The 27,741-nt window shown below is 35.9% G+C and overlaps 2 protein-coding genes across 3 annotated transcripts in view; both read left to right on the forward strand.

Moving 5' to 3' along the window:
* The first annotated feature begins 9,654 nt into the window (after positions 1 to 9,654).
* LOC122135574 (spondin-1-like) lies at positions 9,655 to 11,362 on the forward strand. The gene is made up of 2 exons (XM_042715283.1): positions 9,655 to 10,025; positions 11,214 to 11,362. The coding sequence occupies exons 1-2, from the start codon at positions 9,797 to 9,799 to the stop codon at positions 11,345 to 11,347; spliced, it is 363 nt and encodes a 120-aa protein (XP_042571217.1). The 5' UTR covers positions 9,655 to 9,796; the 3' UTR covers positions 11,348 to 11,362.
* A 6,703-nt stretch (positions 11,363 to 18,065) lies between these two features.
* Positions 18,066 to 27,741, forward strand: part of LOC109078844 (spondin-1-like) — a 66,663-nt gene continuing 56,987 nt past the window's right edge. For both annotated transcript variants that reach the window (XM_042715280.1, XM_042715281.1), the window contains exons 1-3: positions 18,066 to 18,744; positions 19,931 to 20,037; positions 25,050 to 25,183. In XM_042715280.1, coding sequence (XP_042571214.1) covers positions 18,513 to 18,744; positions 19,931 to 20,037; positions 25,050 to 25,183 — 473 coding nt within the window. In that variant the 5' untranslated portion in view covers positions 18,066 to 18,512. The remainder of the gene's footprint in view (positions 18,745 to 19,930; positions 20,038 to 25,049; positions 25,184 to 27,741) is intronic.

Raw genomic sequence — 27,741 nt, forward strand, 5'->3', positions numbered from 1 at the left:
TATTTCAAGATGCATTGTTTCATGTAGTATTCTGACAGGGTATTCGGGCTTGGAAAGAGCCTGCTTGCATCCAATTCTTCTCTTCTGACATATGCAGGATCTTTTATCATCACTTTTGTGTCTTTTTTTTCTAGGTAGCTACTTCATCCCTTCTTAAAATCAGCTTTCTGCAGGGTAAAATATTTATTAGCTTTTTAAAAACACTAATACAATGTTTAAATTACATCCAGAGATCATTATTCTGAAACATGGTGCATCAAACGGAAAAATCTGAAGCAGTTTCCTCAATGATAGCATGAGTACATTAAGCTCCAATTAAAACAGGAAGGGTTGTTCGCTATGACATCATTTGGAGTCGAGTGGCTCTGTACATAAGATATCAACAAAACAGGCTTGAATTTACAGCCCATTTTAAAATAATTAAACTGGATTTATGGGGCTTTCAAATTGCTTGCAGCTTTTTAAAGATGTTTTAGCAGCGCCTCTCGCAAATAACAAAAAACAACTTTGGCAAGGAAATGCAATATTAAACTTTTTATTGGCTTGTTACAGTAGTTTCCTCGCACCCTTTTGTTGTTTCATATTAAAAGAATAGTCTGCTCTTATGTCATTCCAAAGCTATTTGATTTTCTTTCTTCCGTGGAACATCCTGGCCTCTTGCTTGCATGCAATAAAAGTGAATGAATCACCATTTAAGTGCACTTTATTCCATCCAATAGCTTTCAGTGAGGAAAACTTGAAATTTGATTCGTTATATACTGAGGTCATGATGTCTGATTCATGAATCATTCTTTTCAGTCAGAGCTTTTAAATGAATTCTGTAAATCCAGTTCATAAAATCTGTCTAAGTGATTCATTCACAAATGATTAATTTATGATCTTACTGAAAAAAGACCCAGTTGCAGAGGTAGACAGCTCACTGGAGGGCAAGGTTCATATTAAATAATAGTTTAAAATTGAATCTGTTTCTAACACAAAGTTATTATTTGGCTTGGAATATAAAACAATGGATAATACAAACACTTTTATTGGTGCCTTTTTTGTCTCTTTAGAGCTTTACAGTCTCAAAAATTCACCTTTTGTGTTTTACAGAATATTGTTAGTCAAAGAGATCTGAAGCAACATAAGGGTGAGTAAATGAAGACAAATTTTATTTTTTATAATTTATGAAGTGAGCTATGTGCTATGTTTATTAAGTGAACTGAACTGCACTGAACTTATTATTGGCCTGGTTTTAAATACTTCAAAACTTTGCTTGGTTTAAAGTTGCTTGTAGTTTAGAAACTACATTAATCATGACATTTTTCATGAGTGCAGACAATGTACCAAAATGACTTTTCAAACAAACTTTGATTAGAAATTTAAGACAATTTAGAGAAGACTTTTTTTATAAAAAAAAAAATCAGAAGAAAGCAGTCAGCACGTTCATCAAGTGCAAAGTAAAATAATGACACTCTTTTTACAATAGATGAATTTATCATTGTCAAAGCACATTCGTTTTGTCATGCTTTGACCTCAGTACATGTTGTTGACAGTCTGAAATGACGATTCGGATGAGAAACAGCAGACATTGACCCTATCTGTCACTGCACATTTATGCCATGGATGGTTGCATGCTTGTACTGCATTCTTACAAGGCCATATGACGCACTGGAAGAGGAAATAATGGTTCTGTTTTTTTTGGGACTCAAGTCTAACGTTGTTTGTCAGGGAAACGGCCACCATCTGTGACACAAATTGCACTAACCTTTTCCAAAAAGCTTTTCTCCTACATTCATGATTCACAGTTAACAAAATCTATGAATATCATGAAATATATCAGAAAATGTCAAAGTTTTCAACCAATTTTTATTGTTCACATTTTTGCTCAAAAAATAGGCAAATTATCTTAATATTTATTTACATTTTATATACTGTATATATAGTTTGTGAAATGTCTTCCCTGCTAGATATTCCACAGTTGTGTAATAGTGGTATTACTGGAAAATCTTTGTGTTTATTTTTGTTTATGCAATCATGAATCAGAAGACCATGTATAAAGTCACAAAGCAATCACCGAGTGTTGAGGTGCATGGTGCGTAAAAGTCTGATTCCATAGCTGAAGAGTTCCAAAATTCATTAGAATTAATACCAGCACAAAAATGGCAGGAGCTTCATGGAATGGGTTTCCATGGCCGAGGAGCTGCATGGAAGCCTCACATCACCATGTACAATGCCAAGCAATGAATGGAGTGATGTAAAGCATAAAACAGAATATGGAGCAGTGGAAACGTGTTCTGTGGAGTGACAAATCACTTCTCTTCTCTGCTTTTCTGTTTGGCAGTCTGGGTTTGATGGACAAGTCTGGGTTTGGCAGATGCCAAAAAGACATTACCTGTGAAACCAAGACATTTTGGACAATGCTACACTTCCAACTTTGTGGAACTAGTTTGGGGATGGCCCTTTTCTATTTCATCATGACTGTGCCACAATGCACAAAGCAAGGTCCATAAAGACATGGTTGGATGTGTTTGGTGTGGAAGAACTTGACTGGCCCACACAGAGCCCTGACCTCAACCCCACTGAACACTTTTGGGATGAACTGGAACGGAGATTGCGAACCAGGCCTTCTCATCCAAACTTGAGGCCTGACCTCTGAAATGCTCTACTGGATGAATGGGCAAAAACTCCCACAGAAACATTCCAAAATCTTATGGAAAGCCTTCCCAAAATAGTGGAAAATGTTATTGCTGCAAAGGTGGGACCAACTCCATTGTACTGTCAATGTATTTAGAATATGATGTCTCAAAAAGTCCCAATACTTTAGTCTATATATATATATATATATATATATATATATATATATATATATATATATATATATATATATATATATATATATACTTTCTGACACATTCAGTTAGCATGTGGTACCTACTTCGACCACTGGGGGCGCATTGTTTTTCTTTATTTTCAAAATGATGTTAAAAATCTGCAGAGAGCTAATAAGCATATTTAGTATGTAAAAATTATACTATCAGTTGTGAGTCAGTGAAAAAAAAAAAACTGTAAATGAAAATATTATGAAAATTAACATGGCTTTCTGTGATTTACATTTAGACAACGTTCTATTGTAATACACTTTGCAATTCTCATTTGTAATTCAATAGGTAGTGATTGCTGACAAGGACAATCTACTTTTTGCTCTGAGATGCTTGAAGTTGTTTCGTTGTTTCCCTTTGGAAAGACTTTGAAAGGTCAAGGAGAATGTCACTACAATACGAGACGAGACTCTTTTGTTCATTTTATTTAACTGAAATCTTGTCTCCAGGTTCAGAAAGCTGCTTCAGTAATCTGTCTTTAAATGTGTTCCAGTTGTCCAAACTATATCTGCGCCATTTCCCAGACGGAGGCTTTATCAAAGGAGTAGAGGCAGGCTTTAAATTTCAAACCAGAAAGTACAAAACACCTTGTAAATCAGCTACAGTGAAAGTCTAAAACCGTCACATAAACGATATGCCAGTAAGAGAAAACACAGACCTCATGGTCGTTCTTCATAGCTACGCCTACTATTTATCAAGGGAAGGTTTGAGGATGGGAGGGTGTTTCAAGGGAAATGGGCATATGGACTTTCTTTGCATCACTTGCCTCTTAGTCAGTTAGAATGCTACTAAGAGAAAAAGTCCCCAGCACAGTACATTAGCTACCATTGATTTGAACATTTATCACTTTAGGACAACAGGCCACTGCACTTGCTTGCATAATGCTCCTTACTATTTTATGGGCCAAGCACAATGCTCATGTGGACATAACCACCTCTGTGCTCATCTGCTTCAGGCAGCGAAAACTTTGGATATTAAAGCCAATAAAACATGCATAGGTGATATATATATATTAGTATATTAGTATATAATTAAAGACAACGTGAGCTGGTTAAATCTGTTTAGACGAATGTCTTGCCTTGCAAAGGGCAATAAACACATGCTTCAGAGTAAAACAAATATATTTCTCTTATTCATGATTTTATGTATATGTATCCACAATTGCCACTTTGTCATAATTCTGACTTGAAATGTGACAAAAAAAATATATATTTCAATGCTTTTGTGTTCTCTTGTAAAACCTTGTGTTCACCTGAGAAAGTTTGTGTTCATTGGCAAAGTTTTGCGTTTCCCTGAGAAACTTTGCATTTGCCAATAAAGCTTTTCTGATAGACATAATATGAGTTGGGAGGGAAAATGCCTTAATGCCTTTGAGAGCGATCACAAAAGTTTCTCAGAGAAAGTTTAGGGCTTTCTCACATTTACAACTTTATTTCTCATATTTGTGACTATGTTTCATAATGTGACTTTTTTTATCACACAATTGTGACTATTTTTCTCAGTAGCAACTTATTTTTTACAACTATAGTTATGTGTCTCACATTTGCAACTAAATCATAATTGTGTCTTTACCCTTTGTTTCACTTTTCTTCTCTGAGACACTATGTGTTTGCAATAATGCAATAAAAAATGTGAACTGTAAGGTTCTTTTACTTAAAATATAAAAATAAGCAATGAAATACTGAAGCACATGACTTTATAGCAGCACTTTTCAGACAGCTGTCAGTCATATGCACAGACTTCTCCTGGGTGTGCATCATTTGGGATCAACTAGCACCACAGCCTTATGATGTGTTATTCATAATGCTGAGAACTGACTAAAAACACTTTTTTGACTTGAAAAGCGCCGAGTGGATTTTAGCTCTGCAGGTCCACTCTTGCCCTGGTCTCCAGCTATCCTAAAGTCTGCTGACACAGCATGTAATTAACATATACTTCAGAGGTGGAAAATTTCACACCGCAGCTTTTAAACAGCGTTTCACTGTGCCTTATGTGTTCAAAACTAATTTTCTATTAGTGTTTCGGCTTTAGAATTAACTGTTATGTCTTGGGATAAACAGAAACATCATATGACGTATGCCGATGTACTCAATTACCTCGTTGAATATCAGGACTGTCATGGAACTTTTCAGCACTTTAAAGAGAGCTTCCTGGCAACCTCAACCATTTCCTTAAGTAGTAAAAGCTGTCTCCGTGAGACATTAAAGTGCCATCTGGCTTAATCACCGATAGTTTTGACTTAAGTCAGTGTTACCAAAATGACATCTGGACACTAAGCAGTTTCATACTGCAATAGTTACTTAAAGGGATAGTTGTATAAAAAAAAAATCAACCTCATGTCTTTCTAAACCAGCATGCTGTCAGACTCATTACATTCCTATCTTCCATATGTAGGCCTATGTATGTATGTAGAGAGAGAGAGAGAGAGAGAGAGAGAGAGAGAGAGAGAGAGAGAGAGAGAGAGAGAGAGGAGAGGAGAGAGAGAGAGAGAGAGAGAGAGAGAGAGAGAGAGAGAGAGAGAGAGAGAGAGAGAGAGAGAGAGAGAGAGAGAGAGAGAGAGAGAGAGAGAGAGAGAGAGAGCGAGAGAGAGGAAGAGAGAGAGAGAGAGAGAGAGAGAGAGAGAGAGAGAGAGAGAGAGGCAACCTTCAAGTCTCTCTCGTGAAACCAATACGGAAGTGATTAAAACTGCAATTCATCGACTGGCCGCTAGAGGCTGGCTCCATGACTCCCCATGTTAAATGGCCAACTTTAGAGCAGAAAAAAATTTGTTTACAGCTTGGTACAAAAAGTGGTTTTGGTCTATATAGCTAATTTTGCCCTTCATGACAACTGTGAGGGGGGTGAATTTTTTTTATAACTCATCCGTTTAAATTGTATTAAGCCTTACAGTTCTGCATAATTAAGGGCGTGGCCACTTGAGTGACAGGTGGATCGCCGCTGCTATCACTGCCATCGAGCTAGGTGGGTGTGGTTTCAGCAACCAGCTCCCGCCTCTTCGCCCATTTTCAATTATCTGGGAGTGACGCACGGTGACGAGCTGCCAAGATGGTGACAGCCCACTCCGCCAACTTTGAGCTTCAAAAACACTCTTCAGAAATCTACTAGTGACGTCATGGACACTACATCCATGTTTTTATACAGTTAATGCAATAATTTTTTTATTTTTTTTTATTTTTGTGAGCAAAACTACTGTATCCCTTTAAGATGACTAGGATATTTAAAACGAGTCATGATGCTTTTTTAAAAGATCATTTATTTTTTGTAATTGCAGTAACAGAATATGTTTGACATGCTTTAATGTTCAAAAACTAATTATTATATATTTTTCAAATACTGTACATTATTGTAGGTCCTCTATGCCCCGCCTTTCTCAAACGCATCGTTTTCTAAGAAGTCCCTCCTTCTGACAAGTGCAGTCTGCTCTGATTGGCCAACTGAGCCAGTGCATTGTGATTGGTCGAACACTGCAAGCACTCATCGGAAATGTAATGCCCCTTTCCATAATCGCGAGTTTCATCTTTCAAAATAAATGTAAAGACAGTTAATAATGTCCTTAGTTTTACCATCAGTTCAAGCCCGAAAGGGGAACAGAGTCGCATGACAGGCATTGATGAAGCTCGTATGTGTTTGCAGTACACAAGCCACGGACGGTTAAGACAGCTGACTCCACTGTGTAACCCTGTCTCTCTCTCTCTCTCTCTCACACACACACACACACACACACATGCGTGCACACACACACACACACAAACACGATGCGCAAAACTCCCCATTTGAACAGTCAATAGCAAATACTTAAACTAATAACAAAACATACTTACAGTAGCTGATTCAGAAGCACCAGATTGTCTTACCAAAGTCAGAATTACCTCCTCTCCTAGGTTCACAAAACGGTCGTCCATAAAATGCGTTGCTGTTCTGTTGTAAGTAATCTTAAAGATTCCTAAATGCATCTACTTTCGGAAGGCCAAATAAAGTGCTTTTGCTTTCGCCTAGATACACACAGCATCTCCCTGACATGGCTGCTTCAACACTAACTGCGGTAATCTTAAAGATTCCCTTCTGAACATTTGGGCGGCATTACTCAAATATTTCCACATAGTGACGTAGAGATGTTGGGGCATGTTTGAATGAGCCATTTTAGAAGGGTGTGGCAGAGTCTTAACTTTGATAAAGAATATCTCTTAGGATTAGAGACTTTAGTCTTTGCGAACTTTACAGATCTTCTTCATGCACCAAGAGCTTGTAACACTCCAAAGAGAACGGAAAAATTGAAATCGCATCATATGAGCCCTTTAAATAGACTTGCAGGCAATCAGTCAGACCGCAGACAAGACTATGATTTATCTGGTTGAGCTGTTTCACTTCTTCCTCTATATTTAACTGACTCTTAAATATATACTTCTGAACTTCATGTCATTGGATTCCGTGGGTGAAAAACTGGCCGAAACAGAAACTTCCCCATCCATTTACCCCCTCTAAACTTTTTTTTCTCATCCCTCTAGAGTTGCACAGTCTGTGCCAAAGATGAGCTGAAGCATTAACAAGCTCAAATGCTGCTGGTGTGTTTTTCTCACACAACCCCCATACTTGCTGGGGCAATACAGCCAAACAAACCTTCTGCCATATTTCACAGCCCCTTGAGTTGTCGCAACCCCAGGCAGATCAATAGGTCAGGTGACAATATCACACACAGGTTAGTGAATGTGTGAGGTGTCAAAACTAACAACTCAGCCTAGAAGGTCGTCCTCTATAGAGACATTTATGGGTAAGTTTGGCCTTTGTATTGTTAGAAAGTGAATACTTTGTTTTGCCCTTTTGGTGAAGCATGCTGTTTTGTCCTTGGTGTCTGAATCGGTATCTACTGATGGTTTCCAACAAACCAAAAATATTTTAAACAATTCAATTTTCTCATAAACACTTCAGAATCCTTTATTCTCAGAAGTTCAGTGAAAGATATTTGACGGTGTTCCTTGAAAAATACCAATCCATAAAACAATGATCAAAGGCACACTAATTATTCAAAACCAGCTGTTTCATCATAGAATAAAAAGAAATAAATACATATATCTATGAAATATCCTGGTAAATGGCTTTTTTTAATAAACCTACTGATATAAGGATATCAGAAATTGATGCAAGGAGTTTGTATTTTAAGCTGACTTTTTTCCCTACAGATTTAAATAACCAAATATGTAAGATAACTGAGTAACATATGGGAAATAATTTTCATTATATGGCATATTTCCAGTGGGAATTAGTGCAGTCAGTCAGGATGTGTTAATGACATCTGCTGGTGTGGTTCTCTAACTTCCCTCTGATCAGACAGATATGCAGAGTATGCAGATGTTCAAAAGTTATTCTTGTAGATCAGTAATTCTTAACCAGGGGGTCGAGGCCCGCTAGTGGGGCTTCAAACAAATGTTTAAGTGGGCCACAGAATTATTTAAAATGAGAAAAGGTCTACTTTGTTGGTAGATTAAAAATTATATTCTGAGACCAAACTGGTGCAAACTCAAAAATTAAGTTAATAAAATGCATATTTACAAGTCTTACCCAGTTGCTTAGATAATCTATTAATATATAAATCTATTTATATATATATATATATATATATATATATATATATATATATATATATATATGTATATATATATATATAAGTAATGCAACTTTTTATCTCACGATTGGGATTGTTTTCAATTCCAAGATATAAAATTACAATTGAGAAAAAAGTCATAATGGTAAAATGTAAACTCAAATGTAAAAGGGGAATGTCTGAAATCTGACATCTCACAATTCTGACTTTTCCCCCATACTAATATGAGTCCACATCAATAATTTCAAGCTTGGACTGCCATTACAGCATGTTTTTCCATTCAACGCTAACGTAACTTTCCTGTTAGAAATTATTTAAGAAAATATACATGTTAAGAAATACTTCAGTATTCAGTATTATGACACTAAAATATTGCCACGATTTTACAAGATTTACAGTAACCTTAATTTCTTAGGTCATAACTTTTCATAACCCAAGCATTAGGCCCTAACTGAGAAATATAACACATTAGGTTAAGGAAATCACTCCCTTCCACTAATATATGCTGATCCAGTCTGGGTTCCAGTCTGTATTTTGTTTTGAAAAATAAGTTACCCTATAATAATTACTTTTATGGAACTGTTGTATATAACGTTTATGTTGTAGTAGCCTACTGAAGATCAGCACGGTTGTGATCGCATAGATATTCAGTATCAACACCGTGTGGTACCTGCTTGATTATGTAATATGGGGGGAAATATCTTCTTTTAAAAGACTGTAGAAATATTAAGGAATAAAATGCAGTTAATTCCTCATATTAAGAACATGAGCCCTCAAACCATTTCCTTGCATAAACAAGCATATCAGACGGAGGAGTTCCCAAAATCATCCTCCATGTCTCCTTAGAGCGCAGCCCCCTGTGATTCTTTTCTCCTGCTGCTGCTGCAGCTCACGGCTGTTCAAACATTCGCGAGCTCTTTCTCCTCAGAGCGTCTCACCAAGAATGTCAGGCGTCTATGTCTGGGTTTTGTTTAAAGTCTGGTTCTATTCTCTTTAAGTCTGAGCTCGGGTATCAAGGAGACCATATAGGCATTTCTCAGTGTGAATATCCTTTGAGTAAAGTCAACATCTGAGTCTTCTGTCTCCGCGCTCGCCTTCAATCAATCTCGCGCTCCGCGGGCACGGGACTATCAGCGGTCCGCAATCTCCACATCTGCTCAGTGGGAATGGATACGGGCGTCTTTGCTCTCTTTTAATCGTGAATGGACCCAAAAATAGACAAGTTTGGTCGATTAATGCTTCTGTTTTGTTTTGACCGTCTTTTCCCGTTCTTTGACTGCGTTTTCTTGCTGGTACTAGTCTCTAAACTTGTGTTTGGACAGGATTAGAAACGGAAATGATGGATAAAGACGGAGTGGTTGTGCTGTTAGTTTTGTTGAACGTGCTTTTTATCTATACGGATGCGTTCAGAAGAGATACCGCAGACAGACAGTCGAGATCCGAGGGGGGGTTCTGCCGGATCTTTCGGACGCAAACGCGGGGCGCTCGGAGAGACGGACAGAACGAGTTTCGCCTCAGAGTTGAAGGAGACCCAGAAACTTACCAACCCGGGAGCACTTACAGAGGTCAGAGGTCACAAAATGTTGCTGTTTGGCCAATTTAAGAGGCATTTAGTGCACCCCTGGGCAAAAAACATCATGTGTGGAGTTTGTAAACATTGGTGCGTAAAACGTCATCTTTCGTGCATCTTCCGCAGGTAAACCAATTTGGCTGACACTAATATGCTAAAAAGGCGTTTTATATGGTGAATATGAGTACATATTGGATAGTGTGTTGAAAAGAGTTTTATTTTGTGGATATGAGTACTTGTTTTTTTAGAGAGTTTTTTAAAAATGGAGAATGGGTTTGCATGTTTATTTAAGAGCTTCTAGCTTTGTCTTTTTTTTTTTTTTTTTTTGATGCCTTAAATTTAGATATAATATTCACAAATTTGGCTGCTTAAAGTAGGTTAAACGTACAATTTATAGCTTTACTGTAAATTAGTGTCAAGTATGAAAAGTGCTGTAGTTACAACACTGCCATACTATAACATTAATTAAAGTGTGTCTGGTCAGTCCTTCTATTTCTGTTTCTTTTTTAAAAGAAAAGATTTAATATTGTCATACACTATGTCAAATTAAACCTGCTGATTCAGATGAAACCAGTTCTGCAATTTAATGTGCATTATAATTGGGTTTTCAATCATAATAATATGAAATTATACTTTCAAAATGTGTTTTTGTCCTTTAAAATCCTTTGTTCTCACGCACTTGATAGCTTTTTATTGCCACCTTAGAAGGATCACGGTAATTTCTAACCGGTTAAACTGTTACAAACTGTTATTAACCAGTCCTGCACAAGTGAGAATTAGTTTGAAAACATTACAACTGTTATTTTCCAGTATAACCTGGGTTATATTTGAATGTTTATGTATAATTTACCTGTCAGGATAGTTTTTTTATATCAATACGCTCTATAACCTGATATTCAGAGCAATTTGGATTCGTGTAAGTGGCCTTCATTAAGCAGCAGAGGCCTTTTTATGAAGGTGTTATACCCAGTGTGTTTGTACATGCATATGTATTCACCGCTCCATGTGAAAACCACTTGCACAACCTACACACTTACATGCAAACGTACTGTACATGCCAAATGCGAGAGCAGTTCGTGACTTGCCCTGGCACACTCTTGAGATCTGACCTACTGTTAAGCTCATTTCTGGTACTTCTGACCTATATTTTGTTCTCTCTCTCTCTCTCTTTCTCTCTATCCAGTGAGTTTGTATGCCTCCAGCCCATCTTACTTTCGTGGCTTTACCCTCATTGCTCTGAAGGAAGGAAGGGAGGGCGTCACTCCTGATGATTATGCTGGCACTTTCAAGGTGAGGAATTGCAGTGACCCCGTATAACTGCCTTGAACTGTGGCAGTCAAAGATGACAGTCTAATTGCAGTCTCTGCTAAATTTGCAGTTTATGTCTGGTTGCGTCGGCGTGTATTTAGACGTGGTATGTTTTAGGAAGAAAAATTATCATTAACCCTTTGATGCATGGGGGAAAAAAAAACTTTCTTCAAAACAAGAGTGTGATTATAGATATTTTATTATTCTTTCCCAAACTTATAACTTGGTGCATCAACACTTATATTGCCCAGATTAATTTTATGTTGTCATTAATAATTTTTTTTATATGTATATATTTATAAATGAACATATAAAGAGGAAAGCTATGGAATTAATAATCATTGTATTTCTTTTTGGGTTTATACTTTTAAGTAAGTTTTTTTTTTTTTTTTTTTTTTTTTTTTTTACTGACCCTAAAAAGTGGCTTTTAAACACATCTTGTCTGTAATACGGTTTTTCCTGTTTTGTAGTTTTATTGTCACATAAAAACTAAATGTCTCTGTGTGTGTGTGTGTTGGTTACACCACACTGACATTTGGAAATTTTAGAAATATTTGTGTGTGTGTGTGTGTGTGTGTGTGTGTGTGTGTGTGTGTGTGTGTGTGTGTGTGTGTGTGTGTGTGTGTGTGTGTGTGTGTGTGTGAGTGATCATTCCCAATCTTTTTTTTTTTTGAGGAAATATTCCAAATATACTTACTTGGTGCATCAACACTTTTATTGGCCACTTGATGTTGTCATTAAAAAAACACTAACATATAAAGAGAAAAATAAATTATTGACTCTACAAAGTGGCTTTCAACTGCATATTCTTGTTATTTTTAAGTCTTATTAAGTTTTCTTTAGACTTCTAGGAAACAAAAATGTTTTAAAATATTTATATTATATACTATAGCTATATATATAGAGAGAGAGTAACAATTCTATTGTATTATTTTAATTATTATTTATTTATGTGATAATTCCCAATCTTTTTTTCTTCACTCAAAATTATGCATTTTTGAGATAATATTCCAGGGGTACTTGGTGCATCAACACTTCTATTGGTGGTCTTTGATTTATGTTGCCATAAGTAAAAAAAAAACTTATGGAATTAAAGGTCAAAGGAAATCACCCCTAATTAGATAAAATTGCTGTAGTGGACATAATGCATCAGAGGTTTAAGTGTTTTAAGGATTTCAGAACCATCTTTTGCCAGCAAGCAGAACTGTGTGAAGTAGTCTCAGACATGGCGCTCCTCATTGGTAACACACTGACCGTCTCAGAGCCGTGTCCTTTCTGAAAGACAGGACCCCTATCATTTAGTGCTCTCCACATCAAGCCGCAGTGCTTCCCAGACTGAAGCAAGAAGGCTTTCTCCCCCCAGATCTCATTAGCTGTGGTTGGCGCTCTGCACTCCTTACCGCTGTGTTTTTCAGCGCTTAGATTGCCTGGCGGATGTTAGCAGACATTCTCTGTTGAGGTCTATAACTGGGGATTCCTCGTCTTGACAGTCTAAATTGAATGAAAGAAAAACACAATAAAGGCAACTGCAAAGGACAAGAGACAAAATTACAAAAAACGTGGTTTTGTTCTAAATTTGTAATATGGAGCAAATGCCGAAAATAATGAAAATGAAAATTCTTTTTAAAATGTTCAAAACAGGAGCAATTTTGTTAGAAATGTAATCTTCGTATTCATTTTGGTTTCATACAGTTTAGTTTTTTTTAATAGTTTATATATTTTTTATAGTTGACTCTAAAAGGTGACTTTCAGACGTTTATGGCATTTGTTTGTTTGTTTTGCCAGTTGAATCATGCATTTATCTTTATCATATATTATATATATATATATATATATATCTATATTATATATATATATATATATATATATATATATAAATATAAATATATATATATATGAATTTTATGTATATTTCTGTAAATTGCTATTTATTTGAAACCTGATTTTTAGTATTTTGTATAGAATATTTAACCATAAAATATACTTGAATTTTACTTGAATATTTTTTTTACTAGAATTCAGAAATTTTAATATATTTTCATTCAAGTTCTCTATTTTAACGAAGCCCTGTTTATATTTTTTGTATAAAGTATTGTTGAATGGAATAGTCCAGGATTTAAAAAAATCTAATTTTTTATATTTATATATACAATATATTGTGTGATATAATAGCTGAGAGAAACATTAATGTGTCCTCTGTAGTATAAGGGAATGACACAATTTATAACATGAGAATCTAATTTTTACAAGCCCAAGTTTAGCAGAGAGTGCTCAACACATTTATTAGGTTGCTGTTATGTAATGTAATTTTGCCAATTGAAAATGATTGGCATTCGCATTTGCTGGGTAAAAGCTTTAAATCTATGGGATTTCATTCTATTTCAGTTTCAGTAATTTGATCAGTGACCCTGACCTTGACCTGCATTATCTCCAGGGTAAAACCTTTCTGGATGTTTGCTGCATTACCATTTTGCTGTTACATTGAAGTGTTTTAGATGTTAACTCACAAAAGTTTTCATTTGCAGACGTAAACCTCATTCCGAGTTGTTTGCTACCGGTGTCTGTTTAACTGTGCCTTCAACATATTAATTTTCATCAGTCATCATGACAGCTCATATACAAAGCTGCACTTCTTATGCTAGCACGAATTGACAAACACAACTCTCAAGCCAAACCAGCATGGTCAAAATAAGCGGTCGCGACATCTCGCCATTCGTTTCACTAATCTCTCCAAGGAACCCCCTTGAAAACGAGACATCCCCAATTCCTTCAGGAGACGTGGTTATTCACTCAAGCCACAGAGTTTTGTGTCTTGCAAGAGAGACAAACTAAAAGAAGGAAAGGAGAGTTTAAGAAAGTCAACAGAAAACTCCTTTCGCTGTCCCTCAGGAGCAGGGCCACACAGCCTCACCCGGAGCCACAATACAAAAACATGCCTCTCTTCTCCTCTGTTTTAAAACAACATTCCCCCAGCTGGTTTGCAGCTTTTTAAGGCAGGCCACTTACAGGGCCAACTTTAGAGCAGAAAAAAATTTGTTTACAGCTTGGTACAAAAAGTGGTTTTGGTCTATATAGCTAATTTTGCCCTTCATGACAATGAATTTTTTTTATAACTCATCCGTTTAAATTGTATTAAGCCTTACAGTTCTGCATAATTAAGGGCGTGGCCACTTGAGTGACAGGTGGATCGCCGCTGCTATCACTGCCATCGAGCTAGGTGGGTGTGGTTTCAGCAACCAGCTCCCGCCTCTTCGCCCATTTTCAATTATCTGGGAGTGACGCACGGTGACGAGCTGCCAAGGTGTGACAGCCCACTCCGCCAACTTTGAGCTTCAAAAACACTCTTCAGAAATCTACTAGTGACGTCATGGACACTACATCCATGTTTTTATACAGTTAATGCAATAATTTTTTTATTTTTTATTTTTGTGAGCAAACTACTGTATCCCTTTAAGATGACTAGGATATTTAAACGAGTCATGATGCTTTTTAAAAGATCATTATTTTTTGTAATTGCAGTAACAGAATATGTTGACATGCTTTAATGTTCAAAAAACTAATTATTATATATTTTTCAAATACTGTACATTATTGTAGGTCCTCTATGCCCCGCCTTTCTCAAACGCATCGTTTTCTAAGAAGTCCCTCCTTCTGACAAGTGCAGTCTGCTCTGATTGGCCAACTGAGCCAGTGCATTGTGATTGGTCGAACACTGCAAGCACTCATCGGAAATGTAATGCCCCTTTCCATAATCGCGAGTTTCATCTTTCAAAATAAATGTAAAGACAGTTAATAATGTCCTTAGTTTTACCATCAGTAATGCCCCTTTCCATAATCGCGTCGCATGACAGGCATTGATGAAGCTCGTATGTGTTTGCAGTACACAAGCCACGGACGGTTAAGACAGCTGACTCCACTGTGTAACCCTGTCTCTCTCTCTCTCTCTCACACACACACACACACACACACATGCGTGCACACACACACACACACAAACACGATGCGCAAAACTCCCCATTTAAACTGTCAATAGCAAATACTTAAACTAATAACAAAACATACTTACAGTAGCTGATTCAGAAGCACCAGATTGTCTTACCAAAGTCAGAATTACCTCCTCTCCTAGGTTCACAAAACGGTCGTCCATTAAATGTGTTGCTGTTCTGTTGTAAGTAATATTAAAGCTTCCTAAATGCATCTACTTTCGGAAGGCCAAACAAAGTGCTTTTTTCTTTCGCCTGGATACACACAGCATCTCCCTGACATGGCTGCTTCAACACTAACTGCGGTTTCTGAAACCACGCCTTCTGAACATTTGGGCGGCATTACTCAAATATTTCCACATAGTGACGTAGAGATGTTGGGGCATGTTTGAATGAGCCATTTTAGAAGGGTGTGGCAGAGTCTTAACTTTGATAAAGAATATCTCTTAGGATTAGAGACTTTAGTCTTTGCAACTTTACAGATCTTCTTCATGCACCAAGAGCTTGTAACACTCCAAAGAGAACGGAAAAATTGAAATCGCATCATATGAGCCCTTTAAATAGACTTGCAGGCAATCAGTCAGACCGCAGACAAAGACTATGATTTATCTGGTTGAGCTGTTTCACTTCTTCCTCTATATTTAACTGACTCTTAAATATATACTTCTGAACTTCATGTCATTGGATTCCGTGGGTGAAAAACTGGCCGAAACAGAAAACTTCCCCATCCATTTACCCCCTCTAACTTTTTTTTTCTCATCCCTCTAGAGTTGCACAGTCTGTGCCAAAGATGAGCTGAAGCATTAACAAGCTCAAATGCTGCTGGTGTGTTTTTCTCACACAACCCCCATACTTGCTGGGGCAATACAGCCAAACAAACCTTCTGCCATATTTCACAGCCCCTTGAGTTGTCGCAACCCCAGGCAGATCAATAGGTCAGGTGACAATATCACACACAGGTTAGTGAATGTGTGAGGTGTCAAACTAACAACTCAGCCTAGAAGGTCGTCCTCTATAGACATTTATGGGTAAGTTTGGCCTTTGTATTGTTAGAAAGTGAATACTTTGTTTTGCCCTTTTGGTGAAGCATGCTGTTTTGTCCTTGGTGTCTGAATCGGTATCTACTGATGGTTTCCAACAAACCAAAAATAATTAAAACAACAACAACAACAACAACAAAAAAGAATCCTTTATTCTCAGAAGTTCAGTGAAAGATATTTGACGGTGTTCCTTGAAAAATACCAATCCATAAAACAATGATCAAAGGCACACTAATTATTCAAAACCAGCTGTTTCATCATATATTATATGGTGATAAATATGTTTTTATTTTATGATGAAACAGCAATGGCTTTTTTTTAATAAACCTACTGATATAAGGATATCAGAAATTGATGCAAGGAGTTTGTATTTTAAGCTGACTTTTTTCCCTACAGATTTAAATAAACCAAATATGTAAGATAACTGAGTAACATATGGGAAATAATTTCATTATATGGCATATTTCCAGTGGGAATTAGTGCAGTCAGTCAGGATGTGTTAATGACATCTGCTGGTGTGGTTCTCTAACTTCCCTCTGATCAGACAGATATGCAGAGTATGCAGATGTTCAAAAGTTATTCTTGTAGATCAGTAATTCTTAACCAGGGGGTCGAGGCCCGCTAGTGGGCTTCAACAAATGTTTAAGGGGGCCACAGAATTATTTAAAATGAGAAAAGGTCTACTTTGTTGGTAGATTAAAAATTATATTCTGAGACCAAACTGGTGCAAACTCAAAAATTAAGTTAATAAAATGCATATTTACAAGTCTTACCCAGTTGCTTAGATAATCTATTTTAAATATATAATATATATATATATATATATATATATATATATATATATATATATATATATATATATATATATATATATAAGTAATGCAACTTTTTATCTCACGATTGGGATTGTTTTCAATTCCAAGATATAAAATTACAATTGAGAAAAAAGTCATAATGGTAAAATGTAAACTCAAATGTAAAAAGGGGAATGTCTGAAATCTGAAATCTCACAATTCTGACTTTTCCCCCATACTAATATGAGTCCACATCAATAATTTCAAGCTTGGACTGCCATTACAGCATTGTTTTTCCATTCAACGCTAACGTAACTTTCCTGTTAGAAATTATTTAAGAAAATATACATGTTAAGAAATACTTCAGTATTCAGTATTATGACACTAAAATATTGCCACGATTTTACAAGATTTACAGTAACCTTAATTTCTTAGGTCATAACTTTTCATAACCCAAGCATTAGGCCCTAACTGAGAAATATAACACATTAGGTTAAGGAAATCACTCCCTTCCACTAATATATGCTGATCCAGTCTGGGTTCCAGTCTGTATTTTGTTTTGAAAAATAAGTTACCCTATAATAATTACTTTTATGGAACTGTTGTATATAACGTTTATGTTGTAGTAGCCTACTGAAGATCAGCACGGTTGTGATCGCATAGATATTCAGTATCAACACCGTGTGGTACTGCTTGATTATGTAATATGGGGGGAAATATCTTCTTTTAAAAGACTGTAGAAATATTAAGGAATAAAATGCAGTTAATTCCTCATATTAAGAACATGAGCCCTCAAACCATTTTTCCTTGCATAAACACAGCATATCAGACGGAGGAGTTCCCAAAATCATCCTCCATGTCTCCTTAGAGCGCAGCCCCCTGTGATTCTTTTCACCTGCTGCTTCTGCAGCTCACGGCTGTTCAAACATTCGCGAGCTCTTTCTCCTCAGAGCGTCTCACCAAGAATGTCAGGCGTCTATGTCTGGGTTTTGTTTAAAGTCTGGTTCTATTCTCTTTAAGTCTGAGCTCGGGTATCAAGGAGACCATATAGGCATTTCTCAGTGTGAATATCCTTTGAGTAAAGTCAACATCTGAGTCTTCTGTCTCCGCGCTCGCCTTCAATCAATCTCGCGCTCCGCGGGCACGGGACTATCAGCGGTCCGCAATCTCCACATCTGCTCAGTGGGAATGGATACGGCGTCTTTGCTCTCTTTTAATCGTGAATGGACCCAAAAATAGACAAGTTTGGTCGATTAATGCTTCTGTTTGTTTTGACCGTCTTTTCCCGTTCTTTGACTGCGTTTTCTTGCTGGTACTAGTCTCTAAACTTGTGTTTGGACAGGATTAAGAAACGGAAATGATGGATAAAGACGGAGTGGTTCGGATGCTGTTAGTTTTGTTGAACGTGCTTTTTATCTATACGGATGCGTTCAGAAGAGATACCGCAGACAGACAGTCGAGATCCGAGGGGGGGTTCTGCCGGATCTTTCGGACGCAAACGCGGGGCGCTCGGAGAGACGGACAGAACGAGTTTCGCCTCAGAGTTGAAGGAGACCCAGAAACTTACCAACCCGGGAGCACTTACAGAGGTCAGAGGTCACAAAATGTTGCTGTTTGGCCAATTTAAGAGGCATTTAGTGCACCCCTGGGCAAAAACATCATGTGTGGAGTTTGTAAACATTGGTGCGTAAAACGTCATCTTTCGTGCATCTTCCGCAGGTAAACCAATTTGGCTGACACTAATATGCTAAAAGGCGTTTTATATGGTGAATATGAGTACATATTGGAGAGAGCGTCGAAAAACGTATATTTTGCAGCACTAAAACCTAGCATGTTTACCAAAGAGGATCCAAATGGAGACTGAGTTTACAACATTCTTTAAACGCTTCTAGCTTTGTCTTTTTTTTTTTTTTTTTTTTTTGATGCCTTAAATTTAGATATAATATTCACAAATTTGTCTGCTTAAAGTAGGTTAAACGTACAATTTATAGCTTTACTGTAAATTAGTGTCAAGTATGAAAAGTGCTGTAGTTACAACACTGCCATACTATAACATTAATTAAAGTGTGTCTGGTCAGTCCTTCTATTTCTGTTTCTTTTTTAAAAGAAAAGATTTAATATTGTCATACACTATGTCAAATTAAACCTGCTGATTCAGATGAAACCAGTTCTGCAATTTAATGTGCATTATAATTGGGTTTTCAATCATAATAATATGAAATTATACTTTCAAAATGTGTTTTTGTCCTTTAAATCCTTTGTTCTCACGCACTTGATAGCTTTTATTGCCACCTTAGAAGGATCACGGTAATTTCTAACCGGTTAAACTGTTACAAACTGTTATTAACCAGTCCTGCACAAGTGAGAATTAGTTTGAAAACATTACAACTGTTATTTTCCAGTATAACCTGGGTTATATTTGAATGTTTATGTAATAATTTACCTGTCAGGATAGTTTTTATATCAATACGCTCTATAACCTGATATTCAGAGCAATTTGGATTCGTGTAAGTGGCCTTCATTAAGCAGCAGAGGCCTTTTTATGAAGGTGTTATACCCAGTGTGTTTGTACATGCATATGTATTCACCGCTCCATGTGAAAACCACTTGCACAACCTACACACTTACATGCAAACGTACTGTACATGCCAAATGCGAGAGCAGTTCGTGACTTGCCCTGGCACACTCTTGAGATCTGACCTACTGTTAAGCTCATTTCTGGTACTTCTGACCTATACTTTTGTTCTCTCTCTCTCTCTCTTTCTCTCTATCCGGTGAGTTTGTATGCCTCCAGCCCATCTTACTTTCGTGGCTTTACCCTCATTGCTCTGAAGGAAGGAAGGGAGGGCGTCACTCCTGATGATTATGCTGGCACTTTCAAGGTGAGGAATTGCAGTGACCCCGTATAACTGCCTTGAACTGTGGCAGTCAAAGATGACAGTCTAATTGCAGTCTCTGCTAAATTTGCAGTTTATGTCTGGTTGCGTCGGCGTGTATTTAGACGTGGTATGTTGTAGGAAGAAAAATTATCATTAACCCTTTGATGCATGGGGGAAAAAAAAACTTTCTTCAAAACAAGAGTGTGATTATAGATATTTTATTATTCTTTCCCAAACTTATAACTTGGTGCATCAACACTTATATTGCCCAGATTAATTTTATGTTGTCATTAATAAATATATATATATATATATATATATAAAAAAACATATAAAGAGGAAAGCTATGGAATTAATAATCATTGTATTCTTTTTGGGTTTATACTTAAAAAAAAGTTTTTTTTTTTTTTTTTTTTTTTTTTTTTACTGACCCTAAAAAGTGGCTTTTAAACACATCTTGTCTGTAATACGGTTTCCTGTTTTGTAGTTTTATTGTCACATAAAAACTAAATGTCTCTGTGTGTGTGTGTGTTGGTTACACCACACTGACATTTGGAAATTTTAGAAATATTTTGTGTGTGTGTGTGTGTGTGTGTGTGTGTGTGTGTGTGTGTGTGTGTGTGTGTGTGTGTGTGTGTGTGTGTGTGTGTGTGTGTGTGAGTGATCATTCCCAATCTTTTTTTTTTTTTTGAGGAAATATTCCAAATATACTTACTTGGTGCATCAACACTTTTATTGGCCACTTGATGTTGTCATTAAAAAAACACTAACATATAAAGAGAAAAATAATATTATTGACTCTACAAAGTGGCTTTCAACTGCATATTTCTTGTTATTTTTAAGTCTTATTAAGTTTTCTTTAGACTTCTAGGAAACAAAATGTTTTAAAATATTTATATTACTATACTATAGCTATATATAGAGAGAGAGAGTAACAATTCTATTGTATTATTTTAATTATTATTTATTTATGTGATAATTCCCAATCTTTTTTTCCTTCACTCAAAATTATGCATTTTGAGATAATATTCCAGGGGTACTTGGTGCATCAACACTTCTATTGGTGGTCTTTGATTTTATGTTGCCATAAGTAAAAAAAAAACTTATGGAATTAAAGGTCAAAGGAAATCACCCCTAATTAGATAAAATTGCTGTAGTGGACATAATGCATCAGAGGTTTAAGTGTTTTAAGGATTTCAGAACCATCTTTTGCCAGCAAGCAGAACTGTGTGAAGTAGTCTCAGACATGCTGCTCCTCATTGGTAACACACTGACCGTCTCAGAGCCGTGTCCTTTCTGAAAGACAGGACCCCTATCATTTAGTGCTCTCCACATCAAGCCGCAGTGCTTCCCAGACTGAAGCAAGAAGGCTTTCTCCCCCCAGATCTCATTAGCTGTGGTTGGCGCTCTGCACTCCTTACCGCTGTGTTTTTTCAGCGCTTAGATTGCCTGGCGGATGTTAGCAGACATTCTCTGTTGAGGTCTATAACTGGGGATTCTCGTCTTGACAGTCTAAATTGAATGAAAGAAAAACACAATAAAGGCAACTGCAAAAGGACAAGAGACAAAATTACAAAAAACGTGGTTTTGTTCTAAATGTATATGGAGCAATGCCGAAAAATAATGAAAATGAAAATTCTTTTTAAAATGTTCAAAACAGGAGCAATTTTGTTAGAAATGTAATCTTCGTATTCATTTTGGTTTCATACAGTTTAGTTTTTTTTAATAGTTTATATATTTTTTATAGTTGACTCTAAAAGGTGACTTTCAGACGTTTATGGCATTTGTTTGTTTGTTTTGCCAGTGAATCATGCATTTATCTTATCATATATATATATATATATATATATATATATATATATAATATATATATATATATATATATATATATATATATATATATATATATATATATATATATATATATATATATATATAAATATATATATATATGAATTTAATGTTATATTTCTGTAAATTGCTATTTTATTTGAAACCTGATTTTTAGTATTTTGTATAGAAATATTAACCATAAAATATACTTGAATTTTACTTGAATATTTTTTTTACTAGAATTCAGAAATTTTAAATATTTTTCATTCAAGTTCTCTATTTTAACGAAGCCCTGTTTATATTTTTTGTATAAAGTATTTTTGAATGGAATAGTCCAGGATTTAAAAAAATCTAATTTTTTTATATTTATATATACAATATATTGTGTGATATAATATCTGAGAGAAACATTAATGTGTCCTCTGTAGTATAATGACACAATTTATAACATGAGAATCTATTTTTACAAGCCCAAGTTTAGCAGAGAGCTCAACACATTTATTAGGTTGCTGTTATGTAATGTAATTTTTGCCAATTGAAAATGATTGCATTCGCATTTGCTGGGTAAAGCTTTAAATCTATGGGATGTTCATTCTATTTCAGTTCAGTAATTTGATCAGTGACCCTGACCTTGACCTGCATTATCTCCAGGGTAAAACCTTTCTGGATGTTTGCTGCATTACATTTTGCTGTTACATTGAAGTGTTTTAGATGTTAAACTCACAAAAGTTTTCATTTGCAGACGTAAACCTCATTCCGAGTTGTTTGCTACCGGTGTCTGTTAACTGTGCCTTTCAACATATTAATTTTCATCAGTCATCATGACAGCTCATATACAAAGCTGCACTTCTTATGCTAGCACGAATTGACAAACAACTCTCAAGCCAAACCAGCATGGTCAAAATAAGCGTCGCGACATCTCGCCATTCGTTTCACTTAATCTCTCCAAGGAACCCCTTGAAAACGAGACATCCCCAATTCCTTCAGGAGACGTGGTTATTCACTCAAGCCACAGAGTTTTGTGCTTGCAAGAGAGACAAACTAAAAGAGGGAGAGTTTAAGAAAGCAAACAGAAAACTCCTTTCGCTGTCCCTCAGGAGCAGGGCCACACAGCCTCACCCGGAGCCACAATTACAACAAACATGCCTCTCTTCTCCTCTGTTTTAAACAACATTCCCCCAGCTGGTTTGCAGCTTTTTTAAGGCAGCCACTTACAGCCCCTTTTTACCCAGGAAACAATGCACCGGGCTGCTTGGCCCACATGACCTCTTTTAAAATAAACACTTGTAGAGCGACTGTTGCACAGTCCTACAGCTCAAGCATATCTTTACAAAGTTTAGCCTAGTTTCCCTATCAATTCAGAAATTTCTAGTTTTGTTTTTAGTCTGAACAAGGGTGTGACAAGGTTGCTTGAGATGCCAAAATTGCAGCTTTTACTTTCTTTGCAGAAATGAAGGCTAGAATCAGAGGATATTGTGTGCAGATTTGGGTTTGCATGACTGTATGTGTGTAAAAGAATGGAAAGTGGAAATGGAGAGAATGAGAGAGAGTGAGAAAGAGAGAGGAAGAACTTAATGCACCACAAGCATGGATTTTACTCTTCAATGGACATTTGGCAGCGATTTTGTTTTGAAACATGCAAACAAAATTGTACTTTTCCTTCCCCACTGGAATTTCCCATCACTTGGACAATGTGATTTTACAAACAGTAGCAGTAATATATATCTGGAAGACAAAAAAAAAAAAAAAATTATTTATTTATTTTGTTTAAAAAAAAAAAAAAAAAATTTACGTAATATTGAACAAATAATAATAATAATAATATATATATATATATATATATATATATATATATATATATATATATATATATATATATATATATATATATATATATATATATATATATATTTTGTTTTCTCTTTTCTATAAATTCTAGGGTGATTTTACTAAATGGTTTTGCATGAGGTATTTCATGGCAAAAACCTGCATCTCATTTACTAAGCACTCAAAATCTCATTCAACCAGACAGTGAGTGTTTTTTTGCTGTCATTCTTTTTAACATAAATACACTACTTTCTTTGTAAATTAGGCTTATTATATAACTTTTTTTTCACAAAGCTTAATGCTATTTGCTGGGCACAATTAACTTCACAATATTACCGCCTGAGGAAAGCCAGTGATTAAACAATGTTATTAAAAATGCAAGTTTAAATTACATTTTTAGTTATAATGGAAGCAGTAATTCAACGAATGATGACCAAATGACAAAGAAGAGCATTATAATCAGGCGTTTAATCAACATTTTAAAAGCCAATTCATGTGTGTGGATTAGAGCAGTGCATTTTTCTCAATTACTGACTTTTTTAAAAGTTCTAACAAGTGTTGAAGAGCCTAGTAGTTAAGTGTGTCAAAATGTTGTTTCATGGGTTTAAATGAGCTCTAGGTTTAAGTAGCACAGAACCGTCAGTTACAAATATTTGTCCTCTGCACTGAAAGATGTTGAAAGGGCTGTCATGTATGGTTAGTCATCTTGGCCCACAAAGTGAAATTCTGCATCACAGAGCTCATTTATGGTAATGGTTTACTGTTTAGTTGGAAACTGTTGCATAATTGGACAAAAAAAAATTACATTGAAATTAGATTCTTGTATGAATGCCATTTGTTTTTTGTTTTATTTCCAAGGCTCTCCTAAAAAATGAAAATTATTTACTCATCCTTGTGATGTTTCAAATGTGTATGCTCTTATTCTGCCATGGAACATACATAGAACTTTTCAAAGTGTTTCATATGAATCATATGACATTTCTTTGTGTATAACAGTCTGTATAACTTAATAAAAGTAAAAGAAAAAAATAATAAAATAAAAGTGGTCCACATGGCTAGGTGCACTATATTTCAAGTCATTTAAATGATACTGTAGTTGTTTATGCTATATCACGTTATTCTGAAGGATCTTATTATTTAAATCACAGGAATAAATTACATTAAATACATTATATAAAATATATTATGATTAATATGTGTTACAAATATTAAAAAACAACTGCTTTTAAATTCTAATAATATTGCACAGTTTTACAGCTTTTTTTTTTTTTTGGATCAAATGAAAGCAGCCTTGATGAACATAAGAATCTTATTTTAAAAACATTAACTAAGTTACATTGTTGCCTGTTCCACAGCTTATTGATGAAAGTGACACACAGTTTATGACCAACTGCCCCCCGGCCGTCACAGAGAGCATTCCCAGAAGACGCACAAGGATACAGGTGTTCTGGACAGCGCCACCTTCTGGCAGTGGTTGTGTCACTCTCAAGTGAGTTATTGTATCATTTTTATTTTTACTATTATTCTGGTCTTGGATAGCAATAAATAAATGGGAATCCATGGATTTAGGCTGAGAGATGAAAGTCTGTGGTACTGAACCGATAGACTGTTGAGTAAATAGAAAAGAAAAACAGACTCTCTATACTGAGTTTAGTGTCTAGAATACAATACTGAGTCTGAGTGCTTGTCTCATTTAGTCAGTGTTTTATCAGTAACGTTCTGCAAAAGAATTGAAAAAGGAAAACAGTCTTTTTCAATCATATCTTAAAGGGATACTCCACCCCAAAATGAAAATTTTGTCATTAATCAATGCCCCCATGTCGTTCCAAACCCGTAAAAGCTTCGTTCGTCTTCAGAACACAATTTAGGATATTTTGGATGAAAACCAGTAGGCTTGAGACTGTCCCATAGACTGCCAAGTAAATAGCAGTGTCAAGGTCCATAAAAGGTATGAAAGTCATCGTCAGAATACTCTATCTTCCATCAGACATGCAATCTGGGTTATATAAAGCGACAGGAACACTTTTTTGTAAGCGAAGAAAACAAAAATAACGACTTTATTCAATAATTCCTTTGTCAACGGTCTCCTCTGTGTCTCTCCATATCAAGGATGCTGTGTATGCTCTTTTGTATAAGCCGTGCCACAAGTATGCACTGTTTCTACATGTATTTAGCTTTGATTTGAAACAAAAACAACGCATCCTTGATATGGAGAGACACAGAGGAGACCGTTGACAAAGGAATTATTAAATAAAGTCGTTATTTTTGTTTTCTTCGCTTACAAAAAAGTGTTCCTGTCGCTTCATATAACCCAGATTGCATGTCTGATGGAAGATAGAGTATTCTGACGATGACTTTCATACCTTTTATGGACCTTGACACTGCTATTTACTTGGCAGTCTATGGGACAGTCTCAAGCCTCCCGGTTTTCATCCAAAATATCTTAAATTGTGTTCTGAAGACGAACGAAGCTTTTACGGGTTTGGAACGACATGGGGGCATTGATTAATGACAAAATTTTCATTTTGGGGTGGAGTATCCCTTTAAGCTGAGTAAACAGAAATAAATTTAGGGCCATCAATAGAAGATGTGATTATGATTGACTGATGTTGGGCAGTTATTGTATGTTAATCTCGAGCCATTGGAATTGCCCTTGAGTGTTCCCATCATCTATAGGAGGCTGCGAATCAGATGATTATGAAAATTAAAAAAAACTTTGAAAGCGTTAAAATATTCTGAGAATCCAAACAACATCCTCCCACTTGAGTTCCCTTTACATACAGCAAGCGCACAAGCACACAACAGTGGTCTTCAACCAAACAAAATCTGAATGATCTGTCGGTGTTGTGGTGTCAGTGTTTCCACTCCACCCCCTCATGCTTTCATGCTGTCTTTGTATCTTTATCTCTCTTTCTCCTACTCCTTTTGAGGTTATAAACAACTTTAAGTGTGTTTGATGCATTAAAGACATGTTGCAGTGCGTATATGCATTTTTCCACATTATGGGTGCCAACCCTCAAAACACCCTTTACAACAACTCTCACTTTCTGAAAGCCTCTGAATGCCACTCTGTTTGGCCTGTTTACACTTGTTGTGAACCAGTAAGGTCTATAATACCAGGAAAAAGCTATCTGTTCATTTTAATGGGAAGTATGCCATTTAATATCTGCCAGTTTTGCTCATGGACACTCAGTTCAGGACTGTTTTTGAGCCAATCACCTGAGCCCTTGAAGGGCTTCAAATATTGTAAGTGTAACTCTAACGTGCTTGTCTGACATGCAAGAACCAATGAGTTTTGTTCTCACGTGTCATGCAAACTAATTTAAGGTTCCACAAGAACCAGTGAAGTTTGTTCTAACGTGTCAAGTTTGGTCATACAGTTGTGTCTCTTTCGATGGAGAAACAGAAATTTCTCAGGTTCAAATATAAGGTTCAAATATCTTCATTTGTGTTTCGAAGAAGAATAAAAGTCTTATGCATTTGAAATACTGTAACATTTTTGGGTAAACTTGCAACACAATCACATGGTAATTCCTGTCTATTTTATATTTGAGGAATTAGTGGCTATTTCATAATTAGTACAATTTCATTTGTATTTATATTTAGGTTTAGGGTTATGGGTGGATTTTAGATTTTTTTCAAAATTTTCATTTTCATACAATGTTAATACAAGATTGGCATATTGTAAAATATTTTTCTTGTGAGATCTGGTTGGAACTAAACCTTTAAACCCTTTGTTGTAGTGCAGTGGATGATTGATAGTCGAGTGGGCGATCCTTAATATTCTCACAGTATTTCAACAGTTTGTGGATTTAACTTTTGCATCTAAAAGTGATGCAGCTGCTTAAATGAGCCCCTGAATGTGTTTTTAGTTTACTTAGTAGAGCAGATTTTAATCTGCTTGTGTAGCAGTTGTGTAGAGACAATTAAACCTTCACATTGAGTATTTATGAGCTAGCATCCTCCTGCACAGTTTTCTCATTCTGTCCTGTTCTCTTTTTATCACCCAGTTACTCATTCATCCTTTTCATCCCGTCTCTGTCCCCC

This window comes from Cyprinus carpio, chromosome A25, assembly GCF_018340385.1.
Source record: "Cyprinus carpio isolate SPL01 chromosome A25, ASM1834038v1, whole genome shotgun sequence".
Lineage (NCBI taxonomy): Eukaryota > Metazoa > Chordata > Actinopteri > Cypriniformes > Cyprinidae > Cyprinus > Cyprinus carpio.

Excerpts from the sequence above, each read along its gene's own strand:
- LOC122135574 (XM_042715283.1), top strand. The coding sequence starts at position 9,797 with ATGATGGATAAAGACGGAGTGGTTGTGCTGTTAGTTTTGTTGAACGTG. Across the intron at positions 10,026-11,213 it reads ACCCGGGAGCACTTACAGAG|TGAGTTTGTATGCCTCCAGC; the intron begins GTCAGAGGTCAC and ends CTCTCTATCCAG.